This window comes from Xiphophorus maculatus, chromosome 11 (assembly GCF_002775205.1).
Source record: "Xiphophorus maculatus strain JP 163 A chromosome 11, X_maculatus-5.0-male, whole genome shotgun sequence".
In the NCBI taxonomy this organism is placed as follows: domain Eukaryota; kingdom Metazoa; phylum Chordata; class Actinopteri; order Cyprinodontiformes; family Poeciliidae; genus Xiphophorus; species Xiphophorus maculatus.
Genome location: NC_036453.1, coordinates 3,539,761 through 3,554,023, shown reverse-complemented (window position 1 = coordinate 3,554,023; position 14,263 = coordinate 3,539,761). Strand labels below are relative to the sequence as shown.

General features: G+C 40.8%; 1 protein-coding gene across 2 annotated transcripts in view; it reads left to right on the top strand.

Annotated features, from left to right (window-relative positions):
• Positions 1-1,108: 1,108 nt before the first annotated feature.
• The window catches only part of gcn1 (GCN1, eIF2 alpha kinase activator homolog), a 39,325-nt gene continuing 26,170 nt past the window's right edge, over positions 1,109-14,263 (top strand). The window contains exons 1-20 of one of the 2 annotated variants that reach the window (XM_005802112.3): positions 1,109-1,182; positions 2,838-2,940; positions 3,043-3,106; positions 3,210-3,341; positions 4,616-4,724; positions 4,822-4,920; positions 6,345-6,479; positions 6,554-6,731; positions 8,223-8,297; positions 8,407-8,535; positions 8,623-8,673; positions 9,602-9,700; positions 10,391-10,564; positions 10,645-10,797; positions 10,872-10,964; positions 11,055-11,130; positions 11,831-11,990; positions 12,119-12,308; positions 12,907-13,031; positions 13,536-13,714. In XM_005802112.3, the coding sequence (XP_005802169.1) occupies positions 1,165-1,182; positions 2,838-2,940; positions 3,043-3,106; positions 3,210-3,341; positions 4,616-4,724; positions 4,822-4,920; positions 6,345-6,479; positions 6,554-6,731; positions 8,223-8,297; positions 8,407-8,535; positions 8,623-8,673; positions 9,602-9,700; positions 10,391-10,564; positions 10,645-10,797; positions 10,872-10,964; positions 11,055-11,130; positions 11,831-11,990; positions 12,119-12,308; positions 12,907-13,031; positions 13,536-13,714 (2,342 nt within the window). In that variant the 5' untranslated portion in view covers positions 1,109-1,164. The remainder of the gene's footprint in view (positions 1,183-2,837; positions 2,941-3,042; positions 3,107-3,209; positions 3,342-4,615; positions 4,725-4,821; positions 4,921-6,344; positions 6,480-6,553; positions 6,732-8,222; positions 8,298-8,406; positions 8,536-8,622; positions 8,674-9,601; positions 9,701-10,390; positions 10,565-10,644; positions 10,798-10,871; positions 10,965-11,054; positions 11,131-11,830; positions 11,991-12,118; positions 12,309-12,906; positions 13,032-13,535; positions 13,715-14,263) is intronic. The other variant, XM_023342203.1, reaches the window with a different exon arrangement.

Genomic DNA, 14,263 nt, shown 5'->3' with positions numbered 1-14,263 from the left:
GCTATTTGTGTTTTGTCTTAAAAGTAGCTTCAGCACAGCCACGAAAGTCTTCTCTCTAAACTGTGTGACAAACTCATTGTTGAGCAAGCGCAGCATTGGTGGCACTCGCCTCAAGAAGAGACGGGACTCTCTTTACCGTCCTTTGACCTTCTCCTGGTCAAAGGACGAGAAGAAGTCCTTGACCTGGAAAGTTGCTCTTTTAACTTAAATATTCTTTGCAACAATTTCTTCAGATGTGCCATAATTGTGATGCAACTTTTCCTTGGAGGTCACCAGCGCCAGCACAAGAAGACCATACTTTCAAACAAATCTGTTGATTGTTGATAGAACTCACTCCGCAGCCCATGTCAATTGACTTCAGGCGCACTATCTACCAGCGTCAGCTGTTCTAACGATGAACACTGAAGTGGAGTAAGACCAGCCTGTCCCCGTCAAACAAACAATGAAAATAGATTTTTCATACAACCGTACTAACTTTTGAGAGGGAGAGAAATGCTTTTGACTTGGAGCCTCTGACAAAACATCAGGGTCCAAATTAGAAAGGGTTATCAGAACAGTGGAAGGAAGTTTGACCGTTATCAATTATCAAGTCCAAGCCACAGTGTTCACTGATAAATCTCAGTTTCTAGAGATTTATCGTCCAGAATAAATCTCTAGAAACTGAGACTGAGCATCCCACTCAGCCAGCCAAATCACCGATGCAGTGCTACTAACTCAAGGCATCGGCGGTGATCAGGTTACACAGTCACAAACAACAACGTAGAAAAAAAAAAGTTTTGTTTGAGTGCAGACACTTTGCTTATTTAGAGTGTGATTTGTGCGGGCAGAGTGCTGGACTGAGAAACAGAAGGAAGGTTTGCATCTCACTCATTCCAGACCAGGGAGAGTTTTCAGTCCTTGTGCAGTTAACTAATATGGATCTGATCAGAACTAACTCACTGTGGATGATCAACACAGACTAAAACTGAAACTTCAACATCTGCAAATCATATCTCTGTCACAGCGAAAACTTTTGGTGGGGAAGGAGAGAAAGGGGTCCAACTGTAGCATGACCTCCCCACCAAAGAAAAAAAAAAAAAAGTCTCTTAGCGGAAAAAGGGGATGGTTGGCAGTTTTGACCCGGAAGCGACATCAACAAGTCCTTCCTGCAACAAGACCGGCGTTATGGCAGCGGACACGCAGGTTTGTGTGGTTGAATATTTAAATACAGCCTAAAAGCTTTGTGGCCGCTCACTAAGTTCAAGGGAAAGCAAGATTTTAACAAACCGAGTTGTTTTTGACTGAACGCTTCGGCCCGTTCAGCCATTTGTGACGTATCGTTGGAAGAAGTTAGCAGCGGCTAACTAGCAGGCTGTTAGCTGAGCGCTACGTGTAGCTTCAGTAATGTGACTGCTGCTGCTGCCAGCATGACTGCTGCCTGAACACAGCGGTGGCCCGCTAACAAAGCTGCTTTTCTAAACCACCTTATCGGAGCTAAAACTCGCCGTTTTTAATCCTCAACGGATAAAACTCCTCAAAGTGGACAGTAAAGAAAGAAGTGCCTACAATCAGCGACGGCTTCCTGTCACAACGACCAACGGGCATTTTAATAAGTTTAGCAAAAGCTTTTGGCTAAGTGAGAAACACAAACAGAGGCAACAGTTTGGTGTCAAACCTTTGACTTTTTTCCTGAACGAAACATCTAGAAATATTGAGCCCAGAAGAATAATTTTGTACATGAGCGAGCTAAATGTTTAAGATTGCAAAAGTGTTGCTACAGTGATTTTGATTTAAATTGTTTTTCCCCGAATTCACTGTTGATTCATCAAAATACAAGCACTTAGAAATTACAAAAATTATGTTTATTCCTGATTTTATTGATTAGATTTTATTCCCAAGGTTTAAATATACAATCAGTCAGAGGTTGGAATATTGGAACAACAGGGAAAAGCATATTCTATAAAGTGGCATCTAGACATGTTTTATGTAAACATTAAGCCACATCTTGCACTTTAATTCACTTTTATCAGTTAAAGGTTGGATATTTGATGTCCCAATTGGGTTTATTGTGTAATCATTTCACTCTTTTTGCATTGAGAGATAATATCCCTTATCAATAAACTTGCTGTGCATTTTTCTTGTCTTTCATGAGTTGCCAAATAAATTGGTTAAACTCAGAATTGACATAAGAAAACCAGACCTCAATATCAGCCTGGAAATGCTTCAGTGGAGGCTGAGCCAAATCACACTGAACTTCATTCATAGGTACATTATCACGGTAATGAATTATTGCCAAGGATACATTGCAAACTGTAAAATGTGTGTTAGGTACCCTGCTTTAAGCTGCAGTATATAACTTTTAGAAAAATGTTTGTTTTGGGGGTTTTCTTTTTACACATTTTCTTAAAACTTTCATTATATCATTGACAGTGTGGTATGATGCACACAACCTATGAAAAGAAAACAATCTCTGCTACAACCTATCATGGCCAACGATGGCAGCAGATAAACTGCTTTTCTGTAGCAGTGTGTTGTTTTTCTGCCGTTAACCCATTTAGTAGTGCGTTCACAAGGATGGCTCACAGCGCTAAGACCGTCCTCCAGGCTCTGATTGGTTGTTTTTGACTGGTGCATTTCTTCAGATGGCAATAGCAGCAGAGAGAATGTGAAGGAGTTTGATATTTTCACAGATTACCTGTCTCGTATTGTACTGTCATGACATGGTGATATGTAAAAAGAAGAAAAAAGTTTATTATAAACATTGCATACCGCAGCTTTAAGATAAACTTTTTGATCTCTCAGTTGTTGGTACGTCTCCTGTTCATCAGTCGTAATTCTCGACGCGATTCTCCCTCCAGGTTTCGGATACCCTTAAGAAATTTGCTGTAAAAGTGACTACAGCCAGCGTCAAGGAGCGCAAGCAGATATACGGCGATCTGAAACAGTGCCTGACGGGTAAAGGTGAGGACGTTTGTGTTGTTTCGTCATCCGTTTTGTTTCAAGCTGGTTCAGAATGAGCCTCCGTCAGGAAAGAAAACCCTGCGTTTATACGTTCTGTTGTAGAGTTACCAGAGCCTGCTGTCAAAGGACTGTGCAAGCTCTTCTGCCTCACACCACACAGATATCGGTAGGCTTGTGTTGTCACCCCAAACCTGACTTTTATTATTCTTCTTTTTGTGATGCTGTTTACTCTTTAGTCTTTGTGTCTTATTTCCTCCTGTGTTGTTCAGAGATGCTGCGTCGCGCAGAGAGCTGCTGTCCGTCATCGGCCTGCTGGCCGAGAGTCAGCCTGACGTCCTGGTGGCCGGGCTCCTCCAGGGCCTCCTCAACTGCGGAGTCATCAGCAAAAATGGGGAGCCAAGGTTGGAGCCTCAAACTCGTTCTTCTTCATAGCTCATCTCTTACTGTTGCAGGGCCTGTTTATTTCCCCTTATATTCTGCCACGTTTGTAACAGAAATGTGTTTTTGAGTTGAGCAGCGGACATAGGTAAGTAATGCAGGTCGCACCGATGAAAAGAAAAATCTTACTATGATGAGATTCCTGATTTATCCTGACAACGATCAATTTATTTCATTAACTTTTCATTAATTATTTTCTCCAGTTTGTTCAGTTAGATCAGTATTAATAGTCAAAAATATGATGAAATGTAGTTACTGTGTGGAGTATAGTGATTAAACAAATCCTGCTTCTTTGTCACTGGTGTCCTGATGAAGCCTATTTCAATCATTATTTGTATAGTTATCACAATGATTCAATTTCCTCCTCCAGTAGGGATGAGTGTTAACCTGAACATTTTTCATTCCTACTATTATCAAATTCCATAATTTGACCTCACATACTGCTATGTGCCTTTTAAAGAGCAGTATTTGTGTTTTTGGGGCTATGACTGCATTAGTAGCCATATATTTACCTAGAAAAGGTGGAAAAGAAGTTATAAATACTTTCTTATTTGTCATATTTATCACAATAAATAGCACAAAATGTTGTGATAACACTTTTGAGTCCATGTCGCTCCCCTCTAATCCCGCCAATGTAAAACGTCTTAAAATCATTTTAAAAATGTCATTTGGCCTTAAATACATTAATCACAAACCTTAAATTTTGTCGTGGTGAGACTGTTTAATCCCGTATATGTAGTTTTCTGTCAGACAAAAGTCCCGCGGAGACATTTTCACTCCATTATGCAATTCGAGTTGAGTCGTTAACTAGCTGCTAATATGCACTTGCTAGCTAGCTTTTTCTCTAGCTAGCTTTTTCGCTAGCTTTCTGTTGTAATGGGGAAGAGAAAATTGATGTTTTCGCCTCTGGCTCACGTCTGTTGCGACCTGCCTCGTTTTTCCATTGAAGGAGATTTCGCCCCACATCATCATGCTTCCTCCACTTGAATCTGTTTCATTAGCGGACACCAGGCATTTTTCTTCCAAATGTGTCACCTTTTAAAGTCAAACAAACCGATTTTACTTCCAAGAAGTCAGGTTACAACAATTCAATAATTAACAGAACACAATTTTTTTCATAAATCTTTCTCCTTTTTTTTGCTAAGTTGAGATCAAATTAAAGTGAACACATGCCTATATTGAATTTCTTGCCGTTGCTGCCAGTCAATTCTCATTCTGGGCCTGGTTGTGTTTGCAGTAAAAGCAGCGGCTCTGCTGCCTTCATCGGCCTGTCCTGGACCTGCCTGTTAATCCCTAAAGTGTTTTCAGCTCCCGAGAAAAGAGAAGGACCCGTGTGGAAGAAAATGGTCAGAGGTCTTTTTTGTGAGCGTGTGTAAGCGAAACTACGTGAATGTGCTAAATGATGTTGTACCTGACCAGGAAACCTGCTGTCATTTGCTAAAGGTGGAGGTTCAGAGCCTGCTGGTGGCTGAGGTGGTCGGCGGAGCCAAAACCACAGCGAAGAAATCGAGCCTCAAGAGTCTTTACCACCTCTGGGGAGAAGTGAGTGAGCTTTCTTTTCTTCATCCATTTCCGTTTAGCTGAAGTTGTTAAACATACGTGGGCAAGGCAAGGGTCACAACGTGAGAGATCTGATTGAGACATTTTTGGTACCGTACTTAAAAAAAAAAAAAAAATCCAAAGTTATGTCTTTAAATAAACATTAACATAAACACAACATGTTACAAATGGATAAAATGAGGCATAAAATAACATTTTCAGTTCGAAACAGTTAGTGAGCAAAACTCTCATTATGCTAGAAGTCCTACATTTTCTAACATAATGATTTTAGGCTATTATGTTTTGTATTCCATCTTATATTTACAGTAAATAAGCTGTGAAAGAAAAAGCCATTTATTATTTCTATTTCAATTATTCAAATTTTTGATTTTGACGGTTTATGTTTGAAAAATTTGGATACGTTTTCATCAGCGCAGTTCTTAGGTTTCCATAGTTCAGAGTGACGTCAGCACGACCAGGGCGGCCATCTTGTTTGAGTAGCGTGTTTTACAGCTTCTATGAGTTCATGTCAACTTTACAGCAGAATATTAGGACCAGGCTAAGATTTTGAATTTTTAATACAGTCGTAGTAATACGAGAATAAAGACAAGACAATAAAGGCAAAATGATACAAGAATAAAGCATTAATATTACCAGAATAGAGGCGCAATATTAGGAGAATGAAGTAATGATTTTATAACTCTTACACAAAAAGTAACCAAAAATTATATGAGGAAAAGTGATCATCTTGTGAGTTATACTTTAGTATTGTTTTTACAGATAAGAAAATGCTTCATCTTTTAACACATCAGCATCAAACTGTTATCAGCAGCAAAACTTTGAAACTATTGAATATCGACTATTTAGGAGAGAACCATAATTGTAAGACGTTCTGTCAATATTGCATCTTTATTTGGCCAATATTATGACCTTATTTTGTAACTAAGCAAAAATTCTTGTAGCCTGGTGCCAGTACTCTGCTATCCATCTTACAGAAGGGATGACTGAAATAAAAGCCACTTTTTGAAAAGATTTTCTGTCATTTGAAATCGGAACTGAAATGAAACAAAAAGTGTGTGTGTGTATATACTGTGTATATATATATATGAATGACCCCTTTCCTAGTCGCTCTTATGTTTTTGGTATTGAGGCAATACAAGACAAGCGTTGTGTTAACATCAGTAGTAAACTCTGTGTGTTTCTGTAATTGTAGTTGGAGTGAAAGGGATTCACTCTTAAGATGTGGCTGTCCGCAGCATGCCTGATTATTTTAGAACCCACTGGTGGAATTTACCAGTGGCTGAAAGACTTACAACAGCAGCTGTTGTGTAAGAAATAATAAGTTGTGGTCGCTGATCTCCATCTGTGATCCTACACCCTGCGTACCAACCAGAGCAATGTTGGACTGATTGTTTTGTCTCCACCAGAAACCTGGACTGGTTGAGCACTACATCAGAACCCTGCTGACCCTGGAGCAGAGCCCCACAGTGCTGCCCCTGCTGGGCGTGTGCCTGGACTTCTGCACCGCTCAGAAGGACAAAGCTACAATAGAGAAACACAAGGTGGGATCGTTTAGCAGCGACCTGTAGCTTCTCGCGTGATTCCAGTCTTCAAAATAAACTCCCATGTTCTACAGAGTGCGCTGTTGGACCTCTACGTAAAATTGGTCCTGATGAGCAAAACCAAACCGCAGCAACACGTTCTGGACAAGAGCGGCTCCTTGTTGCGCCACGTCACCCACTCCGAGTTCAAGGAGCAGCTGCTGCCTGCCCTGCAGAAGACCATGCTGCGCAGTCCAGAGAACGCCATGCAGAGTGAGGCCTCACTGAGAACACACAGAATGAGATCAGAAACCTAAAGGATTTATGCTCTCGTTTCTAGTGAAGATATCTCAGTGCACTTGAAATAAGACAAAACTAACTTAGAGCTAACTTTTCAACAAGAAATAGAAGCTTGATGATTTCTTAATACTGATGAAAAAGTACTAGCTCCTCTGGCAGATTATTCCTTGCGGGGCGACTGGCTCTGTGGGTAGAGTAGTCGTCTTGTTATCTGAAGGTTGTAGGTTCGATTCCAGCTTCCTCCTGCCACATGTCGATGTGCCCCTGAGCAAGCCAAATATATATATATACTGCTCAAAAAAATAAAGGGAACACTTTCAGTGTTAAACACCTGTTTAAGTGTTCCCTTTATTTTTTTGAGCAGTGTATATAATTGTAAATATCACCATGTATATATTGTTTGCACTGTTTTGGAGTTAGCGTTAATCTCATTGTACATGTGAACAGTGACAAACAATAAATTCTAACTCTTAACTCTCCAATGTTATAAGCAAAATAATCTGCCAGGGGAACTAATACTTTTTTTATCAATATTAAAGGGACAGTATTATATAAAATCCACTTTTTTGAGCTTTACATCATGTTGTAACGTTATGCTCATTAAAAACATGCCTGGAGTGTTGCTTTGAATCTATTATTCATGTTTGAGAAATGCTTTAATCTCCCGTGGCAACCATTCAGCTATGCAAGACACCTGGGTGGACCGAGCTTAGTGACTCCCCCACTCAACTCCTTAAGACTAGCCAGCAGCAATTAGCAAACACCTGGCGGAACTGCACATCTGCTGAACTCATTGTAGGAGCTACTTCTCAGTGAAATACTGGTAAAAATGTGTTAAAGGGTTAATAGAGGAGTGATGTTGTAATGACTTCCTGAAGGCGGAGTTTCAGAAAGAGCAGGAGTTTTTAAAGAGACAGAGGCCCAATTTCAAGGCATGAAATTATGAAGTCACATTTCTTTGATATAGAGCAGGGATGCCCAAAGTGGCTCCTGGAGGGCCGGCATCCTGCATGTTTTAGTTCTCTCCCTGGTTTAACGCACCTGGATCCAAGGATGGCTCGTTAGAAGGCCTAAGAAGAACATTGACTTGCTGAAAAGGTTGTTGGTACCACCAGAGAGAGAACTAAAACATGCAGGATGCCGGCCCTTAAGGACCGACTTTGGGCACCACTGATATAGAGCATTTTTCTAACAACTGAATGTTATAAAAAGATAACACTTGATTATCACCATATGCCTGGAAAACACATAATTCCGCCCCTTTAAGGAATTATTGACTTAGAACAACCTCCTTTATCTTGCTCGAAAGTTACTTGTAGGTTAGTTTTGTCTTATTTCCAGAGCACCAAGATATTTACACTAGAAACTAGACCAAAAATACTTCAGATTTAGCATCTTTGCAGTGCTTCAGTTATACTGTGGAAAACTCGTACGGTCACTAACGAGCTGTTTGTGTCTTCTTAGCCGTTTCCTGCCTGCTATCTGCTGTTACTCTAGATCTGAGTCAGTATGCCATGGATATTGGAAAGGCCATAGCAAGTAAGAGTCTAGTGTGAAGCAATTTTATCACACGGAGAATAAAAATAAAGCATCTGGTGAGTTAAACCTGTCGGTTAGGGTTGATTTAGTGTCTCGTCTCGTGTTTTAGGCCAGCTGAAGGCGAACAATGCCCAGCTGATGGAGGAAGCTGTGAAGGCCATGCAGAACCTGGCACAGCAGTGCAGCGACGCCACCGCAGTGCAGGACATCGTCACTCACCTTTTCAAGATCCTTGGAGGTCAGCATTTTATTTCCTGCTCAGTTTGGGATAATTTACTAACTTGTTTGGCTTTTTGGGGATAATATGTTCATTTTGTGCCGGCAGGGTCTGAAGGAAAGCTCACCGTCGTTGCCCAGAAAATGAGCGTGTTGTCAGGTGAGAGAATTTAAATGCGCATTTGTTGACAATAAGATGCAACAATTGTTGTGTTTCTGACAGTGTTTTTTTATTGAGCGTTTTGACATGTGGCATTAGAAAAGGTTGATGGAAACGGAAAAATTCAATGCCAGGTTTCAACCTCTACATCTGTTTTTATCACAACACGTAACGCCAGCATATGACGAAATCACACTTTTTGTGTTACCTGGTTGATTCGCTCCAAACCAGTAAATAGAAACATGCCTAATTTTTTTTACTTGTTATTTTTGCAACATTTTAAAAGTTAACTGAAATTTCATATGACATGAGGAAAAAAATCATACGAAGCATCAAATTATTGCCAATAGGGAGACTTTGGTACTATAGAGCAGATGACTGAGTTTATTTAGATGAAAGCACCAAACAAACTGAGTTGCTAGTGTCAGATTTTGCTCATTTAATTGAAGCTTTTTTTCTCAATAGCTTTCTTTTCACGTTTTTTCTCGTAATTTTAGGACCTTCTTCTGGTAAAATTGCGTCAAAAATTCTCGCAGCCCGGCCGTAATACTCTGCCGTCAGACTTGCAGAAGGGATGACTGAAATAAGAGCCACTTTTTCAAAAATATTTGCTGTCATTTGTAATTAATTTTTCAGAGAAGAAAGTGAGAGAAATAAGAAATCGATTAAATTCGAATCTGGTATGAAAAACTCTGATTTTAACCTCTAATCGACTTAAAATAAATCTATCATGAGCTTCATTTACTTTAAAGGTTTTGTTCGAGGTCTTGGCTGCAAGTGGTGATTCTGTTAAACACATTCCCCAATTTTAGATTATATTCCTACTGACTAACTTAATTTACTCCAGTAAAATTATTGCTGGGTTTATTTGGGGTATTTTTATGTCCCAGTGTGTAACTGAGAGCAGACTTTGTTGTCGTCTCCTAAGGGATCTCCAGCTGCAGCCACCACGCCGCGTCAGGAACCTCCAGCCAGACTCTGAGCTCCGCTGTCACTGTGATGTTTATCCCATACCTACAACAGGAAGGTATGGTTGCTCTTGGTCTCCTCTGGGTCAGGTACCTGAGTGAAGTTAGCCCCCCACCTTCTTCAAGTCAGAAAAAATTGGTGTCAATCGTTTGGGTTGCAAAACTTTTCGTTTGTGCCATTTTAAAAATATTAAGGAATGTTTCCAGAGGTCATGAAAGGTCAACCAGGCCCCCACGTGTCCGCCCCCACCTTCTACAAATCAGACAAAATTGGTGTCAATCAACTCGACTATGTTTGTGCAGCAAAGATTTTTGTTTGTGCTGCTTTGGCTTTAAAGATGTCAATGAAAGTTGAGGTCATGATAGTCATGACAGGTCAACCAGCGCCCCCACTTTTACTAAATCAAAATGACGTTTAAACTTTCATTAATATCTTCAAAGACAAAGCAGCACAAACAAAAACATTTTGCTGCACAAACGTAGTTTGACACCAATTTTGTCTGATTTGACAAAATCAGAAAGTGTGTGTGGGGTGGGTTAACTTTTTATGACCAATGGAAACATTTTGTGATCTCTTTAAAATGATGGCGGCACAAACAAAAAATCTTTGCTGCACAAACTTTTGACACCAATTTTGTTTGATTTGAAGAAGGTGGTGGTGGGGGGGCAACTTCACTCGGGTGTGTCAGGTCAATGATGTGTTTTGTCGGTGGAATCTGGAAGCGGGTGTCCCTGTGTGTGTCGTTCAGTTCATGAAGGCACCCTGGTGCACGCCGTGTCTGTGCTGTCTCAGTGGAGCAGCCGCCTCACCGTGGAGGTTCCCTCCGCTCTGCTGGACTGGTTTAAGAAAGCGTTCACCCTGAAGACCTCCACCTCCGCCGTCCGCCACGCCTACCTCCAGACCATGCTGGGGGCCTTTAAAGGTACATCCCGCTCAGGTCGGACGTGTTTGCCGTCCCCCCCCCGGTGTTTTCTCATGTCGTTTTGTCACCCCGGCTCTCAGGTGACACTTTGGCCCAGTCCTCAGACCTCTCCCCCCTCCTCCTCCAAGCGGTGGAGAAAGCAGTGGCGCAGAACTCCCAGCATGCCCTGCTCGCGGAGGGCGTGGCGGCTTCGGTTCTGTTGAGTCGACTCGCTCTGCTCGAGACGCAAGCAGGTGAGACGCGGTTTCCGTTGCGGAGCTTCGATACCTACGGGGTTTAAACTGACGGAGGCTTCTTCTTTTCACAGAGGCCAAATTCAGCAGCTTCTGGAGCCTGGTCTTAGATGAGAAGAAACCGTTATTCACCACAGAGAAGTTCCTCTCTCAGAGCAGCGAAGAGAGTAAGAACGACAAAGTGTGCAGCATTTGAAATGCATGAAATAATCAGGACTGATAAAAATGACTCTTTTGATGTTCCTCTGCGTCTGCAGCTTTGCTCACAGTGCTGCAGCTCTGTGAGAGGCTGTTTCTGGACCACGCCCACCGGCTCAACACCAGCAAATCACAGTGAGTCTGTCTGTCTGCACACGCTTATAGTTATCATGGCTTTGTCATGCTACACTGCCTGGATAAAAAATTAAGTTTTCACAAAAGAAAAGTAAATAAATCACACTAATATTTCATTGGAGAAACTGAATTCTGTTTTGTATTGATTTCATGATTGTGAATACAGAAAACCTGTAAGGGACTCCAGATGTAAATTAGCTTATGCTATAATCTGGTACGACACATCAAAAGGTGACATTTATGTTTGAGTTGTCCCTTTTTTAAATAAAGTTTATCATTGAAAACAGTTATAAAGTATGTCAAATAACACCGAAAGACATAAGAGAATGCAACCTGCGTCATTCCATCACAACGGAATCGAACCAGAAAAGTATAAGAAAACCTGATTTTGGTCTTTATTTGTATATCACATTTAAGCAACAAGGAAGTGCTTTACACCATAAAAAACATGGTACAGTAACCAATTATTAAATAAATCAAACCTCAAATATATTGATCAACCTTCCAGTTATTATGATTCAGACGGCAGCTCTAAACAGGTGAGATTTTAGCCTTGATTTAAAGGAAGTTGGTGTTCCAGCTGTGTGTGCAGTTTTCTGGAAGTTTGTTCCAGATTAGAGAGAAGCATTATAAATGGATGCTGCTTCTAGAAGTTTGATTCTGGTCGTGTGACCAGTTGACACGTCTCTCTGCTCTGCAGGATGTATCATCACGCCACAGTTGCGGTGCTGCTGTCTCGGAGCTGGCGAGTGAGGAAGAGGGCGCAGCAGACCGTCAGGAAGCTGCTCTCCTCTCTGGGTGGGTCCAGTCTGGCCCACGGCATTCTGGGAGAACTGCGGGTCGTCATCAACAAACACAAAGTAAGAAGCTCGCTTTCCTCTGCACCCACTTAGAGAAAGCATCAAAACAGATGATATCCATGTCTTAGTATTTTGTGTTTTTTGACACTTATCTGGATTATTTCCGGTGGTGTTGACCGGTGGTTCAGGTTCTGCCCCAGGACGTTCTGGTGTCAGAGTCAGGAGAGCCGACGGAGCTGGGCCGCAGCTACACCCCCCCTCGGGTCCTGCTGGATGCTTTGTGTGTGGTTTGCTCCGCTGCCAGCCAATGGGGAGACCCGACTGAAGCCGAGAACATGGCCATGGAGACCCTCATCGTTACTCATCATCCTTCCATAGGTGTGGCAAGAAATCCCTCTGAAGATCACAGTGTTGTAGCGCCGCAGCTAGCAATAGCAATCAAGTTTTCTGACGATGATTGGATAAAAATAAAAATCTGCTCATTCTGCAGATTTTTTTATTTAGCCACATAAGGTTATTTTATACAATGAGAAATACAAATAAAGTCATTGAATTCCTTTTTAATTTAGAAAATAAACATTTTATTCTCTGAAATGCAATAATTAGTGAACTGTTGATCATTTGTAGCAAAGGATGCATCTGCTGCTTAAAAATCCAAACGTCAGTATGTAAAAAAGTCAGGTCTGTCTGCTTGACCTAACATCAATACAGTGTAGAGCTGATCTGTTGATTATTTTTGGGATGAGCTGATTAAAAGGCAAAAGGTGCTTAATAGGATATTTTGCTTTTTTACGGAATTTAAACCAGGTGAAGCAAAACTTTATGCTCCAGTTAGCAATCAGTTGATTACTAAATTAGTCGACGGTTATTTCTGTCGTTTTTCCATCGCGATTAATCGTTTCAGCTTTATCGTATTGTTAACCCTGCAGATTAGTAGGAGCACGGAGTTGACCCTGTTCCCATGCCTCTCTTTCAGTCAGCGCCCGGCCCGGCTTGTGGCCCGTTCTGCTCTCGTCCATGAAGATAAAAGCTGAAGAGCTGATTGAAAAGAACCTGGAGGCTATCCTGCCGCAGCTGCTGCAGGTCAATGCTGACAGCCAGGTGAGGAGATGAAACTCTTCCTCTTCATTTTTGAATCATACATGCGACATTTTAAGACGAGATTGGAGCTATGCGTACCTCCATTTTTAAAATCCCTTAAGGTGAAAATTAAAAACTGAATTGTACACATCTAAAAATGAGAGGAAAAAAGTGTCTGTGAACTTGCTGCTTTTTATTTTTAGTATTACGTTGAATATAATTTCAGATTCCTTTGTAGCTTTTGTTTGGGTTGACTCAAAATGTGAGCCGTTATTGTTACAGGTAAATTTTTTAAGCCACAGAAGAGCAATTATGAGGGATTAACAGATACAAAAAATTTGGGCTAATATCTACAGCCAATATTAATACTACTGTTATGGCAGTACTTGCCAATATTTTATTTGGTCAAATTTTGTATTTGATTACTCAATCACTAAAATAATTGTTAGATGGCTCTAACTATAAATGTTTTTTTATAGTTATCACACAGAGTGAATATTTGGTCACTTTGTTTCTTTTTGCAAGGCGGTGAAAAACGCGGTCGGCGCCCTGAGCTTCCTCTCTCCAAACAAGCTGTTGCCGCGGGTGATGAGTCACGTCGTGGAAGGTCTCGCCCAGCCCAGTCTTCTGCACGTCACCAGGGAGGAGTACGCCATCATGCACACCCCTGAGGGAGAGTTGTACGACAACAGCATCATCCAGAGGTAACGCACACATCCGACATGTTAGGTGGACTCCAAAATACTTTCTGCTTTTAGGGCTGTGTGATATGGCTTGAAATTAAAATTGTGTTGTCTTTTTACTCACTTTTTCAGAAAATAGTAATTACAAATGGAAAAAAATATATTTTCAAAAATGACTTTTAGTTCAGTAATCCCTTCTGTGAGTTGTCTGACGGAGTATTAGGTCCAGGCTTCCGAGATTTTTTAAAATTGCTTAATTATGAAAATAAAGTCGTAATATTAGCAGAATAAACCCACAATTTTACTAAAACATTTTGAAATTAAAAGAAAAAAGTCATTTGATGACTTGTCGCGAGCAGCTCGGTACTTGTTTTTTTTTAATTTTTTTTTTTATTCAATAGTTGCAAAATCCTGCTACTGATAAAAATTTTATCCAGTGTTAAAAGATGAAATATTTCCTGATCTGTAAAGCCAATACTTAGGCCTGTCACGATAGCAAATTTTGCTGAGCGATTAATTGTCTCAAAAAATTATTGCGATAAACGATAATATTGTCTGAAGACCTTTTTA